Source organism: Geotrypetes seraphini, chromosome 11 (genome assembly GCF_902459505.1).
Source record: "Geotrypetes seraphini chromosome 11, aGeoSer1.1, whole genome shotgun sequence".
NCBI lineage: Eukaryota > Metazoa > Chordata > Amphibia > Gymnophiona > Dermophiidae > Geotrypetes > Geotrypetes seraphini.
Window position 1 is genome coordinate 118,907,032 of NC_047094.1, and position 26,344 is coordinate 118,933,375.

General features: G+C 44.2%; 2 protein-coding genes and 1 long non-coding RNA gene across 12 annotated transcripts in view; 1 reads left to right on the forward strand and 2 right to left on the reverse strand.

Annotated features, from left to right (window-relative positions):
* LOC117345610 overlaps positions 1 to 6,793 on the reverse strand; it is a 66,570-nt gene extending 59,777 nt beyond the window's left edge. For both annotated transcript variants that reach the window (XR_004536471.1, XR_004536469.1), the window contains exon 1: positions 6,688 to 6,793. This is a non-coding gene — a long non-coding RNA (uncharacterized LOC117345610). The remainder of the gene's footprint in view (positions 1 to 6,687) is intronic.
* A 221-nt stretch (positions 6,794 to 7,014) lies between these two features.
* LOC117369227 (E3 ubiquitin-protein ligase RNF182-like) overlaps positions 7,015 to 26,344 on the forward strand; it is a 107,304-nt gene continuing 87,974 nt past the window's right edge. For 2 of the 4 annotated variants that reach the window (XR_004541100.1, XR_004541101.1), the window contains exon 1: positions 7,015 to 7,162. Coding sequence is in view for 1 of the 4 variants with exons in the window: in XM_033963462.1 (XP_033819353.1) it covers positions 9,349 to 10,092 (744 nt within the window). In the remaining 3 variants the exon portion in view is untranslated. Of the gene's footprint in view, positions 7,163 to 9,251; positions 12,718 to 13,111; positions 14,233 to 26,344 lie in introns of those variants that run through there. The other 2 variants (XR_004541099.1, XM_033963462.1) reach the window with 2 other exon arrangements.
* Positions 18,184 to 26,344, reverse strand: part of LOC117369226 (ankyrin repeat domain-containing protein SOWAHA-like) — a 42,488-nt gene continuing 34,327 nt past the window's right edge. For 2 of the 6 annotated variants that reach the window (XM_033963455.1, XM_033963456.1), the window contains 6 exons: positions 25,893 to 25,895; positions 21,212 to 21,310; positions 20,771 to 20,843; positions 20,110 to 20,202; positions 19,576 to 19,599; positions 18,184 to 19,238 (listed from right to left, as the gene is read on the reverse strand). In XM_033963455.1, the coding sequence (XP_033819346.1) occupies positions 19,048 to 19,238; positions 19,576 to 19,599; positions 20,110 to 20,202; positions 20,771 to 20,843; positions 21,212 to 21,310; positions 25,893 to 25,895 (483 nt within the window). In that variant the 3' untranslated portion in view covers positions 18,184 to 19,047. Of the gene's footprint in view, positions 19,239 to 19,575; positions 19,600 to 20,079; positions 20,203 to 20,770; positions 20,844 to 21,211; positions 21,311 to 25,249; positions 25,256 to 25,892; positions 25,896 to 26,344 lie in introns of all 6 variants that reach the window. The other 4 variants (XM_033963458.1, XM_033963459.1, XM_033963457.1 and 1 more) reach the window with 3 other exon arrangements.

Consider the following 26,344-nt stretch of genomic DNA (forward strand, 5'->3'; position numbering starts at 1 on the left):
CTTCAACGCTGCATTGACTGCCTTGAAATCCAGAATTGGCCTCCAGTCTTCTGAGTCTTTCTGGGGTATGTTGAAGTATATAGAATATCTGTCTGAGCAAGAGTCTATAGCTGGTACTGGCTTTATGGCTCCAATTTGTAACAGCCATTGTACAGTTGTGCTGACCTTAGCTGCTTTCTCTGGTCTTCCTGCTGGAGAATCCAGAAAAATGTCCATGAGGGACTGACAGAATTTGAGTTTGTATCTTTCTCAATGTCCAGGACCCTTTGATTTGAAGAAATCTGCACCCAAGTCTCTCAGAACTCCAAAAGTCTCCCTCCTATTCAAAGGATCCCAGAGGCCGACCTAGTGTCATTGAGCCTTCTAGGTACTTGCTGCTGAGCAAGAGCCAGCTGCAGTGGCTCTTCTAGAGACTCCAAATATCTGGCTAGAACTATGAAAGGACCATTGTGAGGAGAAACCCGCAGACCCATAATGTGGTTTTCTGTAGCTGTGAAAGGAACCACTGCGGGAACTCCCAGAACCTCATGATCTACTGTCCGGCAAGGACTTAGGCTGACGATCCATCAAGCTGGTCATTAAGTCATCCAGTCCTTTTTCAAAAAGCATATTGATTCTTGAAAGGGAGTTTGCTCAAGATGGCTTTAGAAACAATCTCCCACCCACTGCCTGAGACAGTGTATTCTATGTGCGGAAATTGTATAAACTGACACTTGACTCATGCCACATAGTCCATCGTAGCCAGTACCAGAGGAGGGCTTCCATCTCCCCCCCCCCCCCGGGTTATGGCAAAGCATCCTATGGCAGGCCTGCATTACAAAGCGAGCCGCAGCTTTAAGTTCTAAAGCTAAGGCCTCTTAAGGACTATGTCCACTCTGTGATCCTGAGTATCCTTCAGGACTACTACTTCACTAAGCAGAGAACTTCTCTTAGATACTTGTACCAGAGAATCCAGCTTAGGCAGAGGAGATAATTGCTGGAAATCAGAAGTCGTGGGATAAAATATCTTCATTGCCTTGGCTCCCTCAGAGGACCCTCTGGTGAATCCCAGTGCTCCGTTATCGTCCTAGTAATCTATGCATGTGCAGAAGAGTACATGGACTGAGATTTAGTATTGCTTACCAGCCAGACCTGGGCAGCAGAAACTTGCAGGGACTCTAGATCCATTGCCCAGGGAAAGACTTTAATCACCTCCATCAGATCCACAGGTTTGAAAGTGTGGATCTGATGAAGACTTCAAATCTTCTAGGGAGGATGCATGCTTGGGAGAGTATAGGAATCGTATCCAAATCATCCCAGTCCTTTTCTGGCTGGACCTCCAGCTCTTACAGCTGCTGCAGAGCCTCACTCCGAGAAGGAAAAACTGCTCTGGGCAGAGCCTGGCTGGCTCACAGACGGAGCTGACAACCCTTTGTGTTTCTGGATATGCTAAATACATCAAAGACACAAAATCCAGCCAAAGACCTGACCTGGAACCTCTGACTGTCTATCACATGTCTCCTTTTAGGGTCAGGGGCATCTCAGCAAAAGCGATTCACTGGCAATACCGAGTAGTGGTTTAGAGGCTCTAACAGGGCTTTATGACCCAGATCTCGAGCTTTCTGCCCCTTCTAACCCATGGCTTCTGCTCTTCTCTGGTGTGTGGGGCAAGGACGCTCCTAAGCCGACCATCCAGAGCAAAACTGACAAGATATGGGATCAAAAACACTTAAGGATTCCATAATAATCGATTGCCACCAAAATCGAGGCAATTTGATTTAGAAGGTGGCTTTTAAAATAAAATTAGGAAATCCAAGATGGCCACAATGGCAGCATTTTGATGCCAGAAAATGGCCCGTGGGAGCAAAACTAATAGACCAAAATTACTCAGAACAGGATTTTAGAGGTGGAACGCTTGAGACAACCGCAGAACTCTCAGTTTTGCTAAAATCAGACCCAACCCATTTTTCCATGTGCTGTGCCTGCATCAGCTTCTCATCGCAGCTGCAAATGGAGAAGGGAATTTCTGCTTGAGACAAGCAAAGGGTGGCTCCAGCAGCTTGTCTCTTTGGGCTGCCATTTATTCAGGTTCCAAAAACCCTTGACCCTCACTCACTCTTCCACATGATTTTTAGGGGGGGGGGAGGGAGACACTTGGTTAGGCAGTAATCTATTCAGGACATTATAGTAAAAAAAAAAAATCAGAAAATTAATCAGTTGTTCAAAATTTATGTTGTACGATTATGGTAAGAATCCTTCTGAATGAAACTTAAATAATAGAGTTGCCTTCTCCCCCACAGCTAGTGCTTTTATATCATTTCTACGTAGAAAAAAGGGGCTTGAAAGAATTCTAACCTCCTCTAGGGCCAGCACTCCTACACCATTAACCATGGAGACAGCTACTAGGAGACTGGGCTTGCCTCCACGTTGAGTAATCATGTACTATCACATACAAATACTGTATATACTCGAATATAAGTCGAGACCCTCATGTTCCCCCCAAAAAAGGAGGAAAAATGGTTGACTCAAATATAAAACGGGGGCCCTGCAAGGCTCTGAACTAAACCCCCTTCCCTGCCAGGCTCTGCACCCTGTCCCACTTTCCTTCCCTGTACCCTCTTCCCACTAAAAATAGCCAACCTCATCAGTGATGTCACAATGGCTTGATTGTCCTGTACTCCCCTCTGCCCTCCAACCCAGCCAGCAGATTAATCCACCCTCTTAACTGAAACCACCTAGTGGTAAGCCGGGACAAGAGGAATCCCTCCTGTCCCGGCCGACACTAACAATTACCACCCTCCCTCCTTCGCATATCTTTTCCCTGGTGGTCCAGCGTGTATCCCACGCTGAACCCCTTTTAACGATTTCAATACTAGTAGCCAGTGGCGCACCTGGGCCGGCACGCAGGAGCGAGCTTTTCGTGCTCCCGGCTAGCCCTGCACCGCTCCTTGACAGACTGCCGTGAGTCCTGTGAAAACTAGTGGCTGCCTATCAAGGAGCGGTAAAGGGCCGGCCGGGAGCACAAAAAGCTCACCCCTGCATACCAGCTCAGGTGCGCCGCTGGCTACTAGCATCGAAATTGGCAGGAGGGGTTCAGCAGGGGATACACGCTGGACCACCAGGGAAAAGGTACACGAGGGAGGGAGGGTGGTAATTGTTAGGGTCAGCCAGGACAAGAGGCCTGCAGGAAGTTCGGGAGGGTGTCGGGTAGTCACTGGGGATGACCCGAATATAAGACGAGACCCCCATTTTTGGGCTATTTTTTGGCCCCAAAATCTCATCCTATATTCAAGTATATATGGTACTGTACAATTGCTAAGAGAAGTTATGCATGGATCTAGAAATTTTCTGTATTCTTATACTATCAACTGGGAGAGGCCAAGACGCCTATAATCACTCTTGGCCAGCTGTGTACTCTAGTCTCTGCAGTGGACACTGCATGAAAAAGGAATATGAGCCAGTCTTTCAAGGATCTAATCCAGAGATCTTCAGTATTTTTCAAGTTGGGGTCAGTTTGTCAAAAAAAGTTCAATGTGAGAGCCAAGACCATCATCAGATAGCCCCATCCCTTTCAAGCTGGCTTTCTCCCATCTCAGTTTTTAATCTCCCTCTATCTTTCAATGGAGGCTTGTTTGTGGTGCCATCTTTTGAACAACTAGTCTGTTTCTTTCCAGCACCACATGGTGTTCTGCCTTGTGAAAATAGAATGGGATTTTAGGCAACACACAGCTCAAATTCATCTACAGCTACAAGTGTACATAGAGTCTAGTGCAGGGGTGTCAAAGTCCCTCCTCGAGGTCCACAATCCTGTCGGGTTTTCAGGATTTCCCCAATGAATATGCATGAGATCTATGTGCATGCACTGCTTTCAATGCATATTCATTTGGAAATCCTGAAAACCTGACTGGATTGCGGCCCTCGAGGAGGGACTTTTGGAGATCCCTGGTCTAGTGGTTAAGAGAACCAAGCTAGTAAAGCTCCAACAGCTAGCAAACTAAACTGCTTTTAAGAAGCGATCCCCTTTCCTGATGTTATGGAGAGAGTGTGGCGCAGTGGTTAAAGCTATAGCCTTAGTACCCTGGGGTTGTGGGTTCAAACCTACGCTGCTCCTTGTGACCCTGGGCAAGTCACTTAATCACCCCTTTGCCCCAGGTACATTAGTTAGATTGTGAGCCTGCTGGGACAGACAGGGAAAATGCTTGAGTACCCGAATAAATTCATGTGAACCGTTCTGAGCTCCCCTGTGAGATCGGTATAGAAAATTGAATAAATAAATAAAAATAAAATGTCCTCCCCCCCTCTCTTCCTTTCCTTTTAATTTGTTTTTTAATGATGTAATTATTAACTTTCCCTTCCCCCTTTACCCTCAAGCTCACGTTCGTACTTGTAATTTGTCTATTTAATGTTTACAATTCCCCTCCCCTCGCAATAATTCAATTTTAACCTTTCTTTTTTAACATTGTAAACCGGCCAAGTGTCCGTTGATGGTTGGTATATTAAAATTAATAAACTTAGGTTCAAATCCCATTCTTACTCCTTTTGATCTTGGACAAATCACTTAACCTTTCATTGCCTCCAATACAAATTTTGATTGTATGTCCTCTGAAAAAACCTACTGTATTTGCATATGTTAACTTACCTTGAGCTGAGTGAGACAGATATGGAAAATGCAGGAAGTACCTGTATGTACCTCTTTGAGTGTGGTTGTAAAACTACAAAAAAAGGGGGTATACAAGTCCCAATCCCTTTCATCCAGATATATAAAGGTACAGAATAGATATTAAACAAAACAACTTATGGGGATATGGAGGAACAGTGAGGGGAGAAAGTGCATTGGGGAAAGCATCAGGGAGTCACATATAAAAGGCAATTCTATATCTTTGCAACCTCTGGTGTGCCAATGTTAGAGAATACTAGTGCAAACTCAAATTAGCATTGCTAAATTTAGGCATAATCCTGTTCCACCAGATCCCAATACACATACCTAAATCCATTAAGCAAGGTGTGTAACTTAGCCATTATTAAGATGGACATGGGAAGATATACTACAGTACTTATTTCTGAGATAAGGTACACAAAATCTGTTTTACTGTTTTGGGATGTTACCAAAGTACTTGGACTGGCCAACATTGGAAACAGGATATTGAGCTCAATGGGCCTTTGGTCTGTCCCATTATGGTAATGCTTAAGTTGGGAGGGGCACAACCATCTTTCCATTTCTACAGTTATTGTATAGCTCTTTTATAGAATAGTGTGTAGTGCACTTGCACACACCCTGTTATAGAATTGCCTTTTTATATTCATGGGGGCTGTCACTGGCCCCAAGCTTTGCCATGAAGAACACTGACAAATTATTGTTAACCACTTCCAAGATTCTTCTTCCCTCTCCTTTCTTCTGCTGTTGATTTTTGCTTTACTAGCTTGCACCACTCCCACCTCAGAAGTACCTTTCTGGCCTGTTTCCTTAACTAGCACCCTCAGCCTTCCACACTCTGCAGCAAGGCAACAGCATGCAATATCCTAAGCACAGTTCCTCAGTATCTCTCCTTGGGAACTCTATTCATCTGTACCCTTCTCCTCCACTGCCAACTCCAGACTCTTTCCCTTCTGTCTTGCTGCACCCTATGCCTGGAACAGACTAGGTCTGCACGGACTCTTGTGGGGATCCCCCCCTAGGGCCACAGGACTCCCACGGGGATGGACGCTGGTTCTCCAGGGTTCTCACAGAAATGTCAGTCTACCTTCGTTCCAATGTTCCCTCTAAGCTTCTTCGATCCCTCAACGCACCAGTTACTGATTGCCACTCACATGGGAGAGCTCTGTACATCCACCAATCAGGGAGACAGAGCTGGAGCTTGATGGCCAATCATGAGTACTTCCTTGTAGAGGAGCTCCCAGAGTGGTGGATGTACAGAGCTCTCCCAGTAGCCTTGGCGTGAGACCTCCCCTCAAGAATCTCGTTGGCTCAAGCCTGCCACCGCTCACTGCGGTTGTGCAGAGGAGGGAGGGAGAGACTGGGCAGCATAACTTCAGCCCAGCAGGTATCAACATTAACCTTTTCCTATCGTAATAAATTTTACGTTACGCTGGTTCCAATCGTAATTATTTTAGCAAAGTTTTTTGTATTATTCACCGTTATCATTTATAGCTATTATAAACACAATGGCCCAATAGATGGGACAAATGATAGGTAGGTGTACTGTATGTCCCATGCCATGGGACATACGATGGCAACATTTTTGGGAATGTCCCGTCATCCGGGACACACGATAGGAAAAGGTTAAATATGTAATTTTAAAAAAGAGCAGAGGGGGAGAGAATTGCTGCACCGGGCATCTTCTTTCTGTTCATCAAATTCTGCCTTAAATCTACTTCATTGGGCTAGCATTTTGTTGATATGCCAACCCCACCCAACTGGTTTTATGCCTATTCTGGCAACTCTCTAGAACAGACTGCCCGATTCAGTACATCAAGCTCTGTCTCTGACAGTATTCAAATCTAGGCTAAAAAAAGCCCACTTCTAACTCCTAACTCTTTACTCACTTGCAAAGTACCAATGTTCGTTTTATCATTCCCTCTGTAGTTCCTTAACCCCTGTTTAATTAGATCGTAAGCTCTACAGAGCAGGGATTTTCTCTTAAGTCTGGCAGTGCTATAGAAACGAGAAGTAGTAATAGAAAGAGGAGACAGAACAACCAAATCACTCACTTGTCAGCATAAGCAGCCTCGGGCCTTCTTTCCCAGGAGAAGCCAGCCGGTGGCCCTCACCGAGGAACCGAAAACAGCAGTTGGCTTCACAGTCAAGTTGACGCACATGCGCAGTTGTCGCAACTAGAGAACCGGAAGTAGCGCAGCAGCAATGGCGGTTTAATGCGCGTGCGTAGAAGAGCACGTTCCAAGCCTTACTCCGGTGCTCCAATCCAAGTCTCTCTCTCGGTGAATTCCAAGCCTCGTTCTGGTGCTCCAATCCTTCTTTCTGTATACGCCAATTAGCCTCGCTCTCAGGGCGTGCCAAGCCTCATTCTGGCGCCACTGTCTTCCCGTATCCCCTTCCTCCCCCCCCCCCAGCTTTTCCCAGTGGTCGTAGGAAGTGAATGTAGGAGGGAAGCCGTGAATTATTGTCAGCTGCGGAGAGGTAAAAGCTGTGAGATCCCGTTTCTGAGTCGGTCGAGCCCAGGCCCGGGTGAGTCATCCTCTTCCCACGCCAGTGTGGGGGAGATCTTTAAGTTTAGGCCTCTCAGTGGGTGATGCCTTTACCAGGGAGGGGAAGAGCTGGGTTCCTTCTCACCCCCCCTTCCTTTCTGCAACTACTACTACTATTTATTATTTCTATAGCGCTGTACCTTTTACCATAAAATAGACAGTCCCTGCTCAGAAGAGCTTACAATCTAATTTAGACAGGAAATTTATCAAGAAATACTAATACATCTCTATGACTATTCCCAGGCTTGTAAATTTCCCAGCAAAGTCTCAAAACATGTAAAGGACACCCTAATTTGTAATTTTCCTGGAAATGTCCAGTTATCTTCTTTTGTAATCTGCCCAAAACTGCAAGGTATTGGCAGGATAGAAGCCACTAATGTAATGTAATTACAGGGTTGGGGAGATTATGGTAGAGGAAATGATACAGTGGGCCGAGGTATCTGACAGCAGCGAGTGGGAGTTAAGAGTTGAAAGCAGTTTCAAAGAAGTGGGCTTTTAGCTTGGATTTGAACACTGCCCCCCGTTCCTCTGTTCTGCAAAAGGTGGGTTACACCGGAGCGGTTGTTTGGTGTCTTGTAGTCTTCTGGGTTTCTCTGGTTGTAGTCTGGGAAACTCCAGTCTAGATCTATTAATTAACTAAGGGCCTTTATGAAGAGAATCACCCAAGGTGGTGTCCAGCATGCACAATTCAACTTGGCAACCTCACTTGCCACCGTTTGCTTCTACGTCAGGAGGTGATTGTTTCACTTTGAAATTATTCAAATCAATGTAGATTTTGTGTTATTTCCATAAGAGAAATAAGTAGATTTTATTTTGGAAGGGGCTTTTAGAAAGCAAGAATTGTATTTGTATTTTTAGGTGGTTTGAAGCTTGTATAAAAGAACAAATGGACAACAAAATGATCAGCTTGTGTTGGATGAGCATGTGGGAAGGGGTACAGGGCTTTTAAACAAAAGAAAAGTGTCTATGGAAGCTTTGATCTAGGTCAGCCAAGAAATGTTAGCATATTGTATAGCCATCTGGACACCCATGATAGTACTGTTGATTTGCAGGTGCATGTCCCATTCAGATCCAAAATAGTTGTGTGTGAGGATGACTTGGCAGAATTTCATGACAACTGTAGCCACATCTGGGATGATGTTCCTGAAGGGTTGGATATTGTTGTAAAGGGATTCAACATCCTTGGTTGCCTGGATGGTATTATCTGGGAGATGGCCAATGGAATAGTCCATTGCATCTGAGGTGCAGCATCTCTGTCTTCTCCTCCACCCCCAAAGGGTTTTTAGTTGTTTCTTAAAACTGATCAGATATGACCCTCTCCACATCCTCCGTGGCAATTTATTCACATCAAAAACGTAGTTTGACATTAAATAACTTTAGTTGGACATGCTAATAAATCTTGCTACAATGATAACAAGATTACAGCTAGGAACATTCTACTGTAAGAGATACACCAGTTGACTAAAGACCGTGTTTTGAGACAGAACACTGATGAGAAATACTTCTGAAGAAAGATGTTTGAAAGGAATGTGATGCTGTAGGAGGATGGCAGAGAGACATAGATATTAATGAAAGATAGACTGAAATAGGGAAAGGAACATGGAATGAGAGGGCTGAGGTCTGAGGAGATGAGAGATCGGATAGACAGGATATATATTGTCCTGCATATAATTCACATATACAACTCCTGCTTATTAACACTGTTCTCTTGCTTTTCTTCCTCCTCCTCTCCTTTTTTGTTTAATTATTTTCTGTTCTCTCATGTTTAAATGATGCTCACACCCTTTTTATGCCTCATCCTTCTTTTTCTACCTCTTTCCAAATTTGATTTTCACTTCTCGTCTTTTATGTATTTGCTTGTTCCTTTGTTCACCCCTTCTTTCTCCTTTACCTTCTTTTGCTTTTTTTTACTTTTTCTCTTTATCCACTCTCCTTTAATTTTTGTTTACTTCTTTTTCTCTCCTCCTTCCGTTTACCTCCTTTTTATCAACATCATTCTCTTTTCTCTGTTTTTCCTTCCCTCCATCGTTGTACATCTTTTTTCTTACCCCACCCCCTCACTCCTTTAGGAAGGTTCTTCTTATCAGAGTCTCCTCACAACACCGCTTTAGGAAGGAAACCTCTCCTGAAGCTTCTCTCAAGAGGTTTCACCCAGATCAGAAGAAAATGATCCATAAAGATGGCGAGCTGGAAAGTTCTCAGCCACTAGTGTGCACTACTCATGAGCTGGAATGTAAGATCTGTTATAACTGCTACGACACCCGGCACAGAAAGCCCAAACTACTGAACTGCCACCACAAGGTTTGTGCAAAATGCCTAAAGAAGATTGTGGATATTGGAGACTTGTCACCCAACATGGTTAGCTGCCCCTTCTGCCGCCAAGAAACCTGTGTCCCGGACGAGGATATTCAGATGCTGCAGGATGACAGCAAAATCATCACCGTGCTCACCCACCAGGAGCGAACCAAGAAACGAGGCGTCTCCGTTTCCCCAGAGGTCATTCTCAGCCCCAGTGGCCTGGAGCCCTTTAATGAGCAGTCCCACAGCTCCTCAGATTGCCTGGTCATCACCATCATGGAGATGCCAGAGGATTCTTCCACTGCTGAGGGTATAGGTGTTCTGGACATCATGCGTTTGTACAGGCCTCCCAGCCTAGACTCTCTGCCCTGCCACTGCCCTGCCCAGAAGTGTCATTCTTGCACCTGGCGAACGTTCCCTCGTTTCATCATCGGCCTCCTCTGCCTCGTCTACTTCAGCTCACTTCCGCTGGGCATTTATCTGCTCATGATAAAGCACTTGACTCTGGGTATTGTGCTAGTCAGTCTCGTACCTTCCACCCTTATCCTCTGTGTCTTGTACGGCTTTTGTCAGTGCCTGTGCCATGAGCTTATTGAGACCTTCTCCACCTGACTCCCAACCAAACTGGGCTTAGGGGGAAGTTGGCATTCAGAATGGGCCTCACCAGCAGATCTCAGAACCACATTGACTGCCTTTCAAAGAACTCTGTAGGTACTTTAAACAAAGTTTACATACAAACACAGTATATACATGTTCTCATACATATGTGTGCACATAGACAAAAGCATGCAGAAAATATACCCACAAACGTACATAATGAATAAAGTGAGTGAGCGCAGACATAGTAACACAGTGAATGACAGGAAGCAGAGATCAAAATGGTCCATTCTGTCTGCCCAGTTGAGATTTGTCTACTTGTGTATTTTTATTTATTAAAATTTGACTTGGTTGCTCTTTCCAAATAGTGTAAAGTGCAAATGAGTTCTTGCTTGCAGCCTGATCCACCTCTTACCCCATTTCGCTTTCTTTCCCATCACTCCATAAGCTCCCCAGCATCCCCCAAATCTGCTTCCATCATCTCTGCTGATGTGTCACTCAGGTTTGGCCATCTTCATCTTCTTACAAGACCAGCACTTTGGCTGCCACTCAGGCCTGTCTCCATGTTGAAATTCAGCCTTGCTCCTTGATTTTGATTTAGCCATCTTCCATTTTTCTTGGTGGTCTACTGCAATTATACTACCACATGCAGCTCCGTGTGTCTGGCCTGGTTTGGGGTTGTTATCCTTCTTGGAAGCGCAGTGCTTGTTATGGGCTGTTCCTGCCATTGTACTTTATTCCCTTCAGCCTCGCAGGCCGACCATGCCTGTTCAGTGTACCTGCCCTTTCTTGAAGTTGGTCCCTCTGTAGTTCTCGGGATGTGTGCAATAGGGTCATCCAGTATAGCGTTTTTCAAAGTGCCTATACTGCAACTCAGTTTCTCTTTAGTGGATTTTTTTGGGGGGGTCTGTTTTAGCAATCGGCTTTTCACCTGTACTCGCTTTGTTGCCTATGTTGTCATTTGACAGATTCCACTGTGCTTAGGACAGACACTCTGTTAACAGTGATGACGATGTTCAGACGCTGCCTTTGCTGCAGGTCTCCTACTGTATTGTGTTCTCATTTCTAGCATATCTTTTTCCTGTGGGAAGTGTTAATTGCCCACCCAGAAGTTATCTGTGGCAATATGCTGTACCGTCCGTGTATCATGCACACATTTGAGTATTTTCATGACTGTGAGAGAGGAGTTTCTGTCCTACACCAAGAGTATAAACGTCATTCAGATGAGATTTAAGGAAGTTATTGAGTCTGTGCAAAGACAACTATTTTCTTCATGCCTGTATTTTTTGTAATCACATTTTTGGCAGATGTGAAATAATTATATCCTGTTTGTTGAAGATCCCTTTTTACTATTTTAACACGACATAACCATTATTCCTGAGCTTTCGGGTAGTCAACCCCTTCTCGTGAGAATTCTTGTAGAGAGCCTCATTAGCATTCTTTTGCCCCGCCTCCACTTCCTCAGTTGGAACTAGCTGCCCAAATTCCTGTGGTGGCCGGTGTTCAAGGCCCAGACAAAAGCCCACCTCTTCGAGAGTGCTTTCGACTCCTAACTCCTCTCACTTTGGGTTCTGCATCCCCAACCCTACGTGTCATGTTTGTCTGTCCAAATTAGATTGTAAGCTTTTCCGAGCGAGGACCATCTATAAATGTCAAAATGTACAGCCCTGTGTTTTTTTATGATTTATTTATTTTTAAAATGTCTAAACCTAAGCAGTTCACATTTAAAACATTCATAATAGTTTGGAAGACAGTACTTTACATAAATGCATTCAGTTACATTACAAATCACATAGGGGTCCTTTACTAAGGAGCGCCAGCTGTTTAGCGTTTGCTCAACGATAACACATCCATTATAGTCAATGAACACTTTAGCTAAAAGGACCCCATAGTAATTTATCCCACTTAAAAGCAATGTCAGAAAACTCAATGAATCCACATTAACTATACACACTAAGGGCTCATTTTACTAAGGTGCACTAGCCGTTTCAGCGCACACTATAATACCGCACGCACTAAACGCTAATGCCTCTATAGAGCTTGCGTTAGTATTTTTTGTTTGGCGCGTGCTAAAAACGCTAGCGCACCTTAGTAAAAGGAGCCCTAAGTGAAGCAATCAAAATTCAGAATTCTTATTAAAGATGCCTACCATTGACCAATATAGTTTCAAAAAAGGCCTCCAGAAACGATTGTGTCTTCAACATCTTTTTATTAAATTTATTTGTAAGTTTTCCAAAATATAAATAAGACACAATAACCACAAACAGCTGCAAAAATATTACGATGCTCAAACATCTATAAACAATTAGAGAGTTCACAATAGGAATAAGAATATAATATTACAAGGTTAAGAATGAGTACAGGATGCATCCAAGATTCCCCATGTTTTGACAAAAGAGGGAAAATGATTGTTTTAAGGCTATAACTGCTTAAGATTTTCTAAAAGCACACAGAGTATTCCACCATTCGTGAAAAGAAACGATGAATCACAATATCTTTTTAAACTGTAGACGATCAGGACAGGTCCTCAGGATTCCAGGGAGGGAATTCCAGAATTTTACCCCAGCTAAGGATAACATTGCTGCTCTAGATCTTACATACCGAACAGTCTTCTGTTTCATGGAGATCAATCTCATGCTTCCTTCAGCTCTTAATTTCTTCTGAAGGAAGCATGAGATTGATTTCCATGAAAGAGAAGACACTAGTAGTCTCTCTACAAGCGAGATGGTAGGAGCCTTGAGAGGCTTTTCGGTGCAGCAGAGGATCCCTGTTTTGGGAGATCTCCGACTGCGGGAGAGCGTACACTCTCAGGTCAGAGGTCTGTATCCAAGGGGCAGACTGTCTTGCAGTGTACCCACTTGGACAGCTTGCACTAAAAGTCTAGGAGCTCAGGGACCAATCCCTTGGGAGCAAGGCTTGCCACAGGTTTCATCCTCAGTGGGCTTGAGTGCAGGCTGACTAGTTCTGCGGTGATTTTTCCAGGATTGAGGCTGACTGCTTTCTTCCTCCCCATCTGTTTGCACGAGGTTTCCAGGCGGTTCATTGGGACCTGAGAGGCAGTCTGAAGATAAGCGGTCTGGATTCCAGGCTTATTGAGGCAGACGTACTCCCTGTAAGCTGTCTGCAGCTTCAGTACTTGCAGCTCCCAGCACACAGCAAGGCACAGTAAGTAACAGGCTGACAGTCTGAAACCCAAAAGCGGAGGATTTTTTTGAAAAGTTTTTTTTGTGTGTGTGGGGCGGAGTTCTGGGGTTAGTTAGGTCCCCCACTTCTAAAATCCCCAAAATAAATAGTTTTTGGACCCCAGTGTAGCTCCCTCAGATTGTTTTTGGTGCTAAAATTTTTGCTGTGATGGCCATCTTGGATTTTCCAATTTGAAAAAATAAAAGCCTCTATCTACCTCAAAACACCTCAATTTTGTTGACAAACAGGTGTGATGGACTCCTCAGGCCAGGATACCTTGGATTCATGCCAAGTTTGTGTTTGAGGATCATCCAGGTCCCTTGTGGTGCATGGTGGGGTACAGGAGCTTTTGGCTTAGCCTCCTCTAGTCCCTTGGGGGTGTTAGTGCCCAGATGGTGCGGGGGCCAGGAAAAAAGTCCAGGTTTGAGCCGGGGAGCAGCGCAAGTGTGTTCCTGACGAAGTGTAACTATGCCATGGCTGCAAAACCCCAGATAGGAGCATCCACAAGGGCAGTATGGGCATCCTGGACAAGGGTGTCCCCCTGTGGAGGACAGCCCAGAGGGAGGGGAGGCAGAGCAAAAGAATGCTAATCAGGCTGTCTCAAAGAATTCTCACGAGAAGTGGTTGACTACCTGAAGGTTTCAGGAATAATGTTTATATCTACTAGAAAGATTACTGAGGTAAGAACCTAATCTTTCCATAGCTCAACTCCTTTCTTGTAGTCCAAAAATTAAGACACACACACACTGAAATCTACATAGGAACATGTACATTCATGTACACTTAGCATCCTGGATATAAAAGTGCCATAGTTCCTTTAAAATGCTTAGGGCTACTGCATAGCTCTGTTCTCCAGTTCTTGTCTTCTGGGGCCATTCTAAGTACCTGACATGAAGTCCTTTCTGCTGGATCAGAACAGGGTAATAAAAAAAAAAAAAGTGGAAAAATACATGTCTAAAGAAGACTCAGACAGAATTGGATTAAATATGACAATTCAAAACCAGGAAGCTTTTCCTAGACTGGACTACTGTAAGCCATTACTCTTCATGAAGAAACAAGTTGGGTCACATGTATCAATGCTCGTAACTGAATGCCAAACTTTCAACTTTTTCTTTCTTATATTGATGATTCAAGCACTTTATGTGATTCCCAGAAAGGCAACTGTTGGACTGTGTAGTCTGGGCCATTTTTTGTTCCTTTCGGTCAATGACTCTATAATACGTTTCTGCCAAAGCCTTTGGGACTTAAATGTCAAATGAACTGTGTTGGTTTTGCTTACGGAGATGTGCAAAGTGCTATTAACTTCTTATCCCATTGCTTTCATTTGGTAAAAAACACTTTGCTGTAAAAACTTTAAAGAAGAAATTTCCAAGGGCCCCCACCAACTCCCTCCAGCACAGCACTGGCAAAGTCCAACTAGCATGACCCATGCCATTTAGTGTTGCTATGAATCCAGTCTCTGGGAACCGGAAGGAGATAGGGACAAAATTCTCTGAGTTAGGAAATCAAAGTCGGGTAGAGGGAAGATGTGAAAGCCCCAGAATAACTTTCTTTTCAAAGAGATGAGAAGGTGCAGTTCTGTTCAAGAAAGATACGTCCCAAGTCAGAAGAAGAACATTTCTTTCTGTAGATGTTGCTGTTTATGAAAACCATTAAAAGATATAGAACCTAAACCTATTGCGTGTGGCATTATTTCCTGTTTCATGCTGCAAACAGTAGAACTGGGGCTCTTTGGGTAATTATATTTAAACCTTTACAAGAAAGGAACAGGCGATAAAGAGAGGAATGAAATGGGAAGTCTGTTTTGTAGATCAGCTTTGAGTTTTCTGCTGTTTTAGAACTCTGTAATCCCTGGTACCCCTCAATTTCCTGACTATAGAAAGGGGTGCAAAATCTAACCTTGCTGTGGGCTTCTCCCACGGTAAATTGTGCAGGAAATGGAGATCAGGGACCAGATTGAACTGGAAGAAGTGGTGGCGGTAATGTGCATTCCTCCTCCTCCTCCCCACTCTAGCCTTGGTCAGTGGTGGGGATAGGAAAGGTAGATGTGAGGAAGGTTTTTTTTATATGAACTGGTGAAGGATTTGAAAGAGGTTGGGGGGAGGAGGAAGTGTGGGGGTGAGAGGAAATCAGAGGGGGAAAGGGCAATAGTAAAGAGGGTGATTAGGTGTCAAGACCTCCTCTGGAAAGACTGTGAATGGAGAAACTAGGTCCAGGACACAGTTGACCAAAACATGGAGCTGGAAACCCAGCTAGAATGAAAACCAACTATGGTGCAGGAATCAGGTGTAAGACAGAAATCAAGCAGGAAAAACTTGCACTGAAGCAGTGCAAGCTGATGGCTTAGCAGGAGACCCTGTTCAGGCCCATCAAAAACAGTTGATCTAGCAAGTGTGTTTGACTGGGTTTTCTTACATACTATCATTGATAAGACACCTCTTGCTAGCACAGTGGATTTCTCTAGAGTTGGCTTCTCCTGCCCCTAGTGCTCACACTTCTGGTTGTCCAGGTTGCATCTACTGTAGGTAGCCTCCATGGTGCAGTTGCAAGACTTCAGTCCTTAGCTCATGAGGCTATATGTTTGATCCCAGGAAACCCTTACATAAATAAGGTGAGAAAATCAGAGAAGGTTTATGTAAGAGTGAGCAAAGGGACTGACCCCCACCAAAAGGATGAAAACACTGAGGTAAATAGTGTAAAGAATCAACTGCTCCCACTTCTGAGGAGAGTGGAGAACAGAAAGCCTGTTTAGCAGAATATTTGGTTCCAGACTTCAACAGTATCACCCCTTAACGTGAAAATTTATATATATATCCATAGTTACACAAATGAGTTTGAAAAAAGATGTACAAATACAGTATATTTTAGCAGAGATGTCCATATTACAACCAATAGCATTCTACCAATAGAATTAATCCTTTCTGATCATCTCACCCATATGAAAAAAATACACACAAAAATTTGGGTACTTTAAATACATACATTTCCCATTCAAAAAAGAAAGCTTGTTATGACATCCCAATTCTGCAGAAGAAATCTTTAAAAAAAAAATTAATAAATTCAACCATATCTAAGAAACTAGCGCTGATGTGGTCTATCCAATGCAATTTTCTGAATCGGCACCCCAAATAACACCAGGAACAGGTCAAATAAACCAAGGCACCAAGAATTTCTGTTGTTGGCCTGTGTAATTAGAGCATATAGCAAAGTTGCTTACCTGTAACAGGTGTTCTCCGTAGACAGCACGGGAATGCAGCCACACTTGTTGGTGAAATCCTCTGACTGAGCCTGTTTGTCGGTGCTCTCTAGCCATAGTAAGCTTTTGCCTTACTGAGCATGTGCAGGATGCCCTACACCTGGAGCCCCTCCTCTCCTCCTGTCAGTTTTGTCTCTAGCAATATAACAAGTTGCGATGAGGGGACAGTGGGTGGGCAAGGGTGGTTGCATTCTCCTGCTGTCTACAGAGAACATCTGTTACAGGTAAGCAACTTTGCTTTCGCCGGAGACAAGCAGGGGGATATGCAGGCACACTTGGCGAGTCCCAAGCTGGAAAAAGCAGACGGGCGGTGGATATAAATTACAATGCAAATAAATTACGCAAGACATTGTCCAAAACAAACGTCTTGTGCTAAGCAGCTTTGGTCTAAACAATAGTGCTTTGTAAACGTTATGCAATGAAGACCAGGTTGCTGCTCTGCAGATATTTTGAATTGGGATTGATTTCAAGTTTGCTATTGAAGCAGCTGTAGCTCATAGTTTATAGCCCCGATTGAACTAAGGGGCTGTATTGCAGAAAGGGAAATGATATATATAAGCATTGCCTCTGCTGAGTCAGACCATAGGTCCATCACGCCCAGCAGTCCGCTCCCGCGGTGGCCCCCCAGGTCAATGACCTGTAGTGATCTATTACTCTACTACTCTATTACTTTACAGCCTTTTGTACTGTATAGTTACCCTCTAATTGTACCCCTGGATCCCCCTTTTCCTTCAGGAACTCGTCCAATCCCCTTTTGAACCCCAAAGTCGTACTCTGCTCTACCACCTCCTCTGGAAGCGTATTCCAGGTCTTCACCACCCTCTGCGTGAAGAAGAACTTCCTAGCATTTGTTCTGAACCTATCTCCCTTCAATTTTTTTGAGTGCCCTCTAGTTTTTGCTGCCCCTGCTAGTCTGAAGAATCTGTCCCTCTCTACCTTCACTATACTCTTCATGATCTTATGAGTTTCTATCATATCCCCTCTAAGTCTCCGCTTTTCCAGGGAGAAGAGCCCCAGCTTCTCCAGCCTCTCAGCATATGAGAGGTTTTCCATGTCCTTTATCATTTTTGTCGCTCTTCTCTGGACCCTCTCGAGAATCGCCATATCCTTCTTAAGGTACGGCGACCAGTACTGGACGCTGTACTCCAGATGCGGTCGCACCATCGCCCTATACAGCGGGAGGATAACTTCTTTGGTTCTGGTAGTGATACCTTTTTTGATAATGCCCAACATTCTGTTTGCCTTTTTTGAGGCCGCTGCACACTGTGCCGCCGGTTTCATTGTTCTATCTACCAAAACCCCCAAGTCCTTTTCTAGGTTGCCTTCCTCCAGAACAACCCCCCCCATTGTGTAGTTGTACATCGGGTTCCCTTTCCCTATGTGCATATATCATGTAAAAAAAAGTGATGAAATGCTGGCCTGCAAGGAGAGGAGTACAGGAAAGATACTGGACCTTTGTGGGAAGGGGAGAGCAGGAATACTGGCTAGGAAGAGGGGTTGATGAAAGACTGATCATGGGAATGCTCTGAGTTGGCACCAAGTGAGGGAGTAGATAAAGCAAATATGGTCCTATCAAGAGTAATCAAGGATACACTCCCATACCATAAAGAACTGCAAACATATCTGACATTCATAGCATATAGAAGGCATGAGGGGAACCTGTCAAATACCTGCTCTTTCTGAACATATTTTATTAAAATTGTAAAAATACATAAAATATATAATTGTTATAGTCAACACATCATATAACTGAATTGTGCACATGAAAATTGGCAGGTATGTTAATACAGTTTTGTGGTACATGCAAGAGTGAAACCCAAAAAATATATAATGTTTTACATTTCTCTTAAAAATATTTGCCTCTATCTGCATGCCAGTAGCTCTACCCTGGGTTTCAGGAGTGATGCAAATAAATTGATAAAAATGTTCCATCCTTTTCTGCTAACCCTCTATGAAATGGTATTGAGTCTGTGCCTTCTCTAATGTGTGTGTTTATACTGATGACCTTCCTGTTCTTATTTTTACAGAATTATACTTCTTTAGTTTATTTTAAAATGAGAAAAGCATCTGGCACCTCGGAGGATAAAGAGGATCAGATTATTTTTATTCTTCCATCAATCCGAATATAGAACTGTTGTTCTTCAAAAAATAATAAAAAAAAGGCTGGTGGATATCACTCTGTCCTTCGAGTAAAAAATTTAACAGAAATTAGGAGACATGCAGCCTGGGATACATTAGAAAACAATGCTTCAGGAATGAATGGCTGTGCACTTAGAAGCCCAGTGCTGGATGACTACGGTCGAGGCAATGAATAATGGAAATGGAAGAAGTCCAATTTATTTCAGATTCTTCCATGTAGCAAACAGAAGTTTATACAGTGAATGTGGCTAGTGATAACTCTTCGAGAGCTTGATAAGGATTTTAGATATGAAGAGAAGTCTCTTCCGCTATTGCATAAGGCCAGACAGAGGTTGAATACAAACACCTCTGAAGGATTTGGTAATCTCGCGCAAGGCAGCTCATTGCTCAGACTACCGGGAAAACTTTCGCACACGGTATGGTGAAGGTAGATTTAAGTGCGAGCTGTCATCCCCCTTCTCGTCTTCTTCGGTCAGGTCTTCTGCCGAACCCCATCGCTTCTTGGAATGGCTGCCGCTGCTCTTGGGCAGGAAGAGACAAGCTAGCTTCCGATTCCTGCGCTCACCTCGCAGATGCTGGAATTCTGCAATGGAGGGGTGAAAGACGAGAGATATGGAGTGAATATACATGTACCCATATAAATATAAGCAAGAGTGAGACAGACTGTTTTACATTAGGTGAAACAATTACAAAGTGAGAAATCAGTAACAGAAATTAGGCTGCAGGAAGGATGAAGATGAAATCTGGTTCTATATGTACTCGATTCAAACTTTTTTTTTTTTTCCTATAGAGAAACCTTCACAACCTATATAATCTCCATAGCAACATCAGTGTGTGCACATCTAGCCAGCCACACGTCTAAATAAAAATACATTATCCTCCCCAAAATAGAAAGGTAGTAAAAGCAGCACAAGAGTTACCTAGCACCATCTGCAGCTCCAAACCTAGTTTAGAAAGCAAAGCAAGAGAAAGTGTTAATATTAAATTAATGCAGTAACGAGCAAAGGGAGGAAGCAGAGGCAGCCACGGCAAGGCAATAAGAGGCTGCACACCTGCAGAACCTTTTGAGTCATGCACTTAGCCGCATATCTGCACACTGCATGAAAGCTCTTGGCCTTGCCTAGGAGATGTTCGTCTCTGAGCCTTGGCGATGTGAAATTTTAGTGCACCTCTGAATTTGCAAAATAGGCCATTGCTTCCCCAGACATGCAAAAAGCTCATTCCACATACAGACTTACACTCCACAGAGAACCCATATCAACTCCTAATATCTATGTATATTCTCTCCTCATGCACCACCCAATGCAAAGATACACACATTAACACCCCTCTCAACTAATATCGTTGAGGTATCAATGAGACACACCAGAAATCTTACAAGGTGTGCTGTTAACCAACCCTATATACAGCCTCCCCACTCCTACCTGGGACCCCAGCCAGTACTGGTCACTTACGGGGGCTTTCAATAGCTCCATTAGGACACCCCTCCAATTTCAGATAGTGTGCTGGGAGGTGGCCACTGTAATCTCGTACAGTCTGTTTGGCACCTGCATGAAATCACACCACACGTCAAAGATCAAGCACAGACTGACGCCTCCCTTTGCTGCAATGAGTGAACATCATGCTCATAATCCCATATCATGTTCTGCCCCAATATCAGTGAATGCAATATGGTCACAAAGTCCCTCCTGAATGCCATCAATAGCCTCCTCCAAACTTCTGCCCTCGTTGTCTTTCAATTCTTCACTACTTCCTGTTCCATGTCTGTCTAAATCAGTTGTCTCAAACACGCGGCCCGGGGGGCCACATGCGGCCCGCCAGGTACTATTTTGAGGCCCTCGGTATGTTTATCATAATCACAAAAGTAAAATAAGACAATTTCTTGATCATATGTCTCTTTAGCTATAAATGGCAATATTATTATTAAGGAAAGATTATATACTATTAATTGTCATTTCTTTAATAAGACATTAACTATTTTTTCTGAGGCCCTCCAAGTACCTACAAATCCAAAATGTGGCCCTTCAAACAGTTTGAGTTTGAGACCACTGGTCTAAATGCATAATGAGAAGCCTATGAGACAGTATTCGGAGCACAGACAGACAGACTCCTTACCATAATGTAAGATCAGCAGTTCCATGATGTCTCGGTGACCATGGAGTGCGGCAATGTGCAGGGGAGTATAACCCTGTAGAGAATGTGAAGAATCGGTCAGCTCCAAATGTGCTGGTCCTTGTACCCATCTGTTTAACTGCGACTTCTGTGCTTATTGTCTCCCTTACCCATGTTTTACTTTATCATTATTTATTTAATATGATTCAAATTGCAGCCATAGCTAAGCAATGGGTAATAGAAGCAGGAAGAGGATGACACAGAAAGAAGCTAAGTTACAATTACTGTAAGTTTGGGGACCTGGGGGAAAGATGGGAATAATTAAGTGACAAGATGGGAAAAAAGAAGTGAACAGAGCACCTTAATTGTGAAAGCTGCACATGGGATCGAGATGGCACAAGTGTCAAAATAACAAGAGAAATGAATTAAGTAATAGGGAAATGCCTTATGAGAGAAGTACGCTGTAAATTTCTTGGGAGGTTCATTGTTCAGGTCAAGAGGGAAGGAATTCCATATCGATTCAAGCCATGAGATACTTACTCCCTTTCCAAGGACATCAGGCACACAGAACAAGCAGGAGGGAGAAGAGAAAAAAAACAAACACAAACGTTAACTGTAGGATAATACTCTAGATTATAAAATAGAGGCAGTGGTGCAAATGTTGACTGAGCTGCCTACCATCCCCTAGCAATGATTAGGGCCTGTAGAAGGTCCTTAGGTAGCAGTTAGTAGTGAAAAATTGGCAAAAACTCCTGTGAGTGGGTGCATACTTATAAGAACATAAACAGTTCCTCTGCTGGGTCAGACCAGAGATCCATCATGCCCAGCAGTCCGCTCACGCGGCGGCCTATCAGGTCCAGGACCTGTATAGTAATCCTCTATCTATACCCTTCTATCTCCTTTTCCTTCAGGAAATCATCCAATCCCTTCTTGAACCCCAAAACCGTACTCTGTCCTATCTATGTGCATTGAAAGCAGTGCATGCACATAGATCTCATATATATTCATTGGGGAAATCCTGAAAACCCGACTGGATTGTAGACCTCGAGGAGGGACTTTGAGACCCCTGTTATAGGCCCTGTGGCAAGCCCACTTCATTTACTGACATGGATTGGGGGTGGGGGTGGGGTTTGTCAAAGGAAAACCATGTACAATGGAACCTCGGTTTGGGAGTGTTTTCCAAGACGAGCAAAACACTCAGCAAACTTTTGTCTCGCAAACCGAGCACCGCCCCGATAAACGAGCACTCAGCAATGGTGGCCCAGGGGTGGGTACCTGCCTGTGGGTGCTGCAGCGCTTTCAGCGTGGTGGCTTCCTTCCCTCGGGGTCCCCGTGCGGCTGCCGTTCACCAGCGCCTCCCACTCCTTATTCAAGCCGGCCGCCATCCTGCAGAAGCAAGCGCAGGACCTCTCAACTTGCGAGTCAAGCCAGCGCCGCCCCGACAACACACAGGTACCCACCCCTGGGCCACCATTGCAAACTTTGGTTGTGGAACGAATCTTCTGAGTTTGCATTATGGCCTATGGGGAACTTTGCTTTGATGTACGAGTGCTTTGGCATACGAGCATGCTTCTGGAACGAATTATGCTCGTAAACCAAGGTACCACTGTATAAGGTAAGGGCTGTTGCAGAACATGCATTATACTGATGGACAAGCCCCATGCAGATTTCCTTGCTGCCATCACTATGCCCTAGACCAGTGGTTCCCAACCCTGTCCTGGAGGACCACCAGGCCAGTTGGGTTTTCAGGATAGCCCTAATGAATATGCATGGAGCAGATTTGCATGCCTGGCACCTCCATTATATGCAGTTCTCTCTCATGCATATTCATTAGGGCTATCCTATAAGCCCGACTGGCCTAGTGATCCTCCAGGATGGGGTTGAGAACCACTGCCCTAGACCATCGCAACATGAGGTAAAGTGAGAATGATAAGGCAGGAGGGAATGAAGGGTGGAAGGGAGAAGCAGGGATATTATCAGACACTAGAACATGGGTCCCACGCTGAAACCGTACGTGTCTGTCCCTTAAATGTTGCTGTCCTTAGGCAGGCCCATTAAACCCTACACCTTTAAAGGAGCATGGCAAGATGCTTCCATTCTTACAGGTGCAGAAACTTAAGGACCAGTAACAAATACTGGGGATAAGAGTCAGATCAAAAGGGACCTTTTCCCAGTGCCCTCGCCCCCCCAATTCACAGGGGAACCTCTTCTTCCCTTCACCATGGTGATGAGGGAGCCCTTTCTGAAATTTTTGCTTGGGGCCTGCGATTTGAACTTGAGCAAAATCTTGGGAGCCCAGCATTCAAAACCAGCACTTACCTAGGGTTACCAGATGTTCAGATTTACCCAAATGATATGTCCTCATTTTAGAGGACTGTCTGAGTGTCCAGACGAATTCTTGGACTGGAGGGAGTTTGTCCGTATTTTGGATTCACTCTCTCCAGTCTAGCCCCCATCCCAGACTCGGGTATGGCTCTCAGAGTCTCCCCTGTCCCCATTACCTCCTCTGGTGCTGCAATTTCAAACCTTTGGGCAGCCAGCAGTGTTAGCAACGTGATCCTGCTGCTGTCGGCTTGCTGCGGAACCCTTCGCTCTGCAGCATCCTATCTACGCGGGAACAGGAAGTACTGCAGAGTGAAGGCTTCTGGGATAGGTCGACAGCAGCAGGATCATGCTGCTAATGCTACCAGCTGCCTGAAGTTTTGAAATTGAAGTGCTGGAGGAGGTACTGGGGACAGGGGAGACTCAGAGCCATACCTGGCTATGGGGTGGCCCAGGTTGGGCTGGAGAGAAAGAGAGGCTGCGCTGGGGCGGTTCAGGGGCGACACTAGCAGGATGCAGGGGCGGGGTAGGGACAGATTTTCTCTTTTTTGGCTTAACAAATATGGTAATATGGGATAGGCATGTGGGATCTCTTAGAGAGAGGAAGAGATAATGGTTACTGCAGATGGGCAGACTGGATGGGTCCATTTGACCTTTATCTGCCATTATGTTTTTATAAGCATAAAGCTCTATGACCTCACAATGCAAGTGTTATGAGCCTTAGCCTATAGGGAGAGAGTGGATACTGTGGATGGGCAGAGTGGATGGGACATTTGGCCTTTTATCTGCTATCATGTTTCTAGGGTAACCCTACAGTTAACATACCAAGAAAATCTAGAGAAATACTGAAGTCAACAATAAATCATCTAACATACTGTGAGTCAAGCGGGTTCCTACCAATGCTTCCTCTAAGGCAGGGGTAGGGAACTCCGGTCCTCGAGAGCCGTATTCCAGTCGGGTTTTCATGATTTTCGCAATGAATATGCATTGAAAGCAATGCATGCAAATAGATCTCATGCATATTCATTGGGGAAATCCTGAAAACCCGACTGGAATACGGCTCTCGAGGACCGGAGTTCCCTACCCCTGCTCTAAGGATTGGCTGGGTGCCTGCAAATTTTTTCTCATGTGAGCGACAAGTTCTAAAAACCACCAATTTTCAAGATTTGCAAGTATTGTTGTGAGCACCATGTAAAAATTTGTGAGCGATGCTCCTAGAATGAGCGATTGCTCAAGTGCTCCCCTTTAGAGCAGGGGTGTCAAAGTCCCTCCTTGAGGGCCGCAATCCAGTTGGGTTTTCAGGATTTCCCCAATGAATATGCATGAGATCTATTAGCATACAATGAAAGCAGTGCATGCAAATAGATCTCATGCATATTCATTGGGGAAATCCTGAAAACCCGACTGGATTGTGGCCCTCGAGGAGGGACTTTGACACCCCTGCCTTAGAGGGAGCACAGGTTCCTACTCTTTATCCAAATTCACTTTTACCAATAAACAAGGCTAACAAAGTTCATTTTGGGCTCTTTTTTTACTGCGCTTCTTCCCCCTTTGAAACTTTACAACAGTTTCTGAGTTGCAGCTTTTGAGGTATACATTTTTGAAAATAGGAATCACAGTTAGTTCTTCAGTTTTTAGTATCCTACTGGCACCCTTGGTAGGAAGCCCCTGACTCAGACAACTAAAATCTAAACATCAAAAGAGGCAAGTGAGATATCGATATAACCAAACAGTTCCATTTATTAAAAACATCAAAGTAAAGTCCAGCATAGTTGCTCAATTGGAGAAACAATCTCTTCTGTTGACGTCCCAACTAGGATCCCAGTTTCGGCTCTGCTTTCCTCAGGGGACTAGAGAGTGACTTAAGTGGAACAGGTTTTCCAATCTGTCAGTCTGAGCATATAGAATATCAAAAGTAACCTTACCGTGTTGGCATGACTGTGTGAAAGGCTAAAAAAATGGCCTTTCACGTGGTCACTCCGACATGGCAAGGTTACTTTTGATGTTCTACCCTGTTTCCCTGAAAATAAGAGCTATCCCGAAAATTATCCCCAGCATGATTTTTAAAAATGCTCCTAATATAAGCCCTACCCCAAAAATAAGCCCTAGTTAAGATTGTCCCCTGAAGCTCCCCCTCAAAAATCCCTGACACTTCTTGACTCCATCCTTGACACTAGTGCTGCCTGATTTGCTGAAAAAAAAAAATCAGACTCATCGATTCAGCAACCCCCACCCTTGCTGCTGCTTTAGGAGGCCTCGGAGCGGAGGTATATTATTCTCACAGTGGGAGGGTTGGTGGGATTCTGCTGCACAGGGGATGGGAGGGAGGAATAGTAAGATACTGCACAAGGGGGGGGATAAAGGAAAGAGGAAGAATTGGGGTGGAGGAGAGGAAGGGAGAGATGATTGTTGTAAAAAAAAATAAAAGACATATCCAAAAGTAAGCCCTAGTGTTTTTTTTTTGACCCAAAATTAATATAAGACACTGTCTTATTTTGGGGGAAACACGGTATATACTCAGGCTGACAGATTGGAAAACCAGCTCCGTTTAAGTCCCCTGAGGAAGGCATAGCCGAAACTGGGATCCTAGTCGGGACGTCAACAGAAGAGATTGTTTCTCCAATTGAGCAACTGTTGCTGGGCTTTACTTTGATGTTTTTAAATACATGCAACTGTTTGGTTGTATTGACATCTCGCGTGCCTCTTTTGCTGTTTAGATTTACTTCTCGAGGCGAGCTTTTGTCTTCTTTCTTTCTTGTCAGACAACTCAAGTACGTGTGTATAGGGAAGTGGTACTACTTACATGCTGAGTTTGATTGTAGAACACACGGCACAAACCAAACGAGAGGCACAAGGAACAAAGAAAATCAATTTCTAGATTATTACATTGATAGTTACAAAGTCACAAAACTCCTCCTCCTTTTTTTCCCCCCAATACAGATGAGATATTAATGTACATATTTTTTAAACTTAGCCACTCATGCATGTTAAAAATTAAACTAGGGTGCTGCTGCAGTGATCCTTACTGAACCCTACTTTTATTTATCCAGAACAGCAGGAAGTACATGTAGTAATTCTGTAAAGCAGGGCTTCTCAATTCGGGTCCTCAAGGTCCACAGGCAGGTCAGGTTTTCAGGATATCCACAATGAATATGCATGAGAATGATTTGCATGCATTGCCTCTTTGGTATGCAAATCTATCATATGTATAATCACTGTGGATATCCTCAAAACCTGGCCTGCCTGTGGACCTCG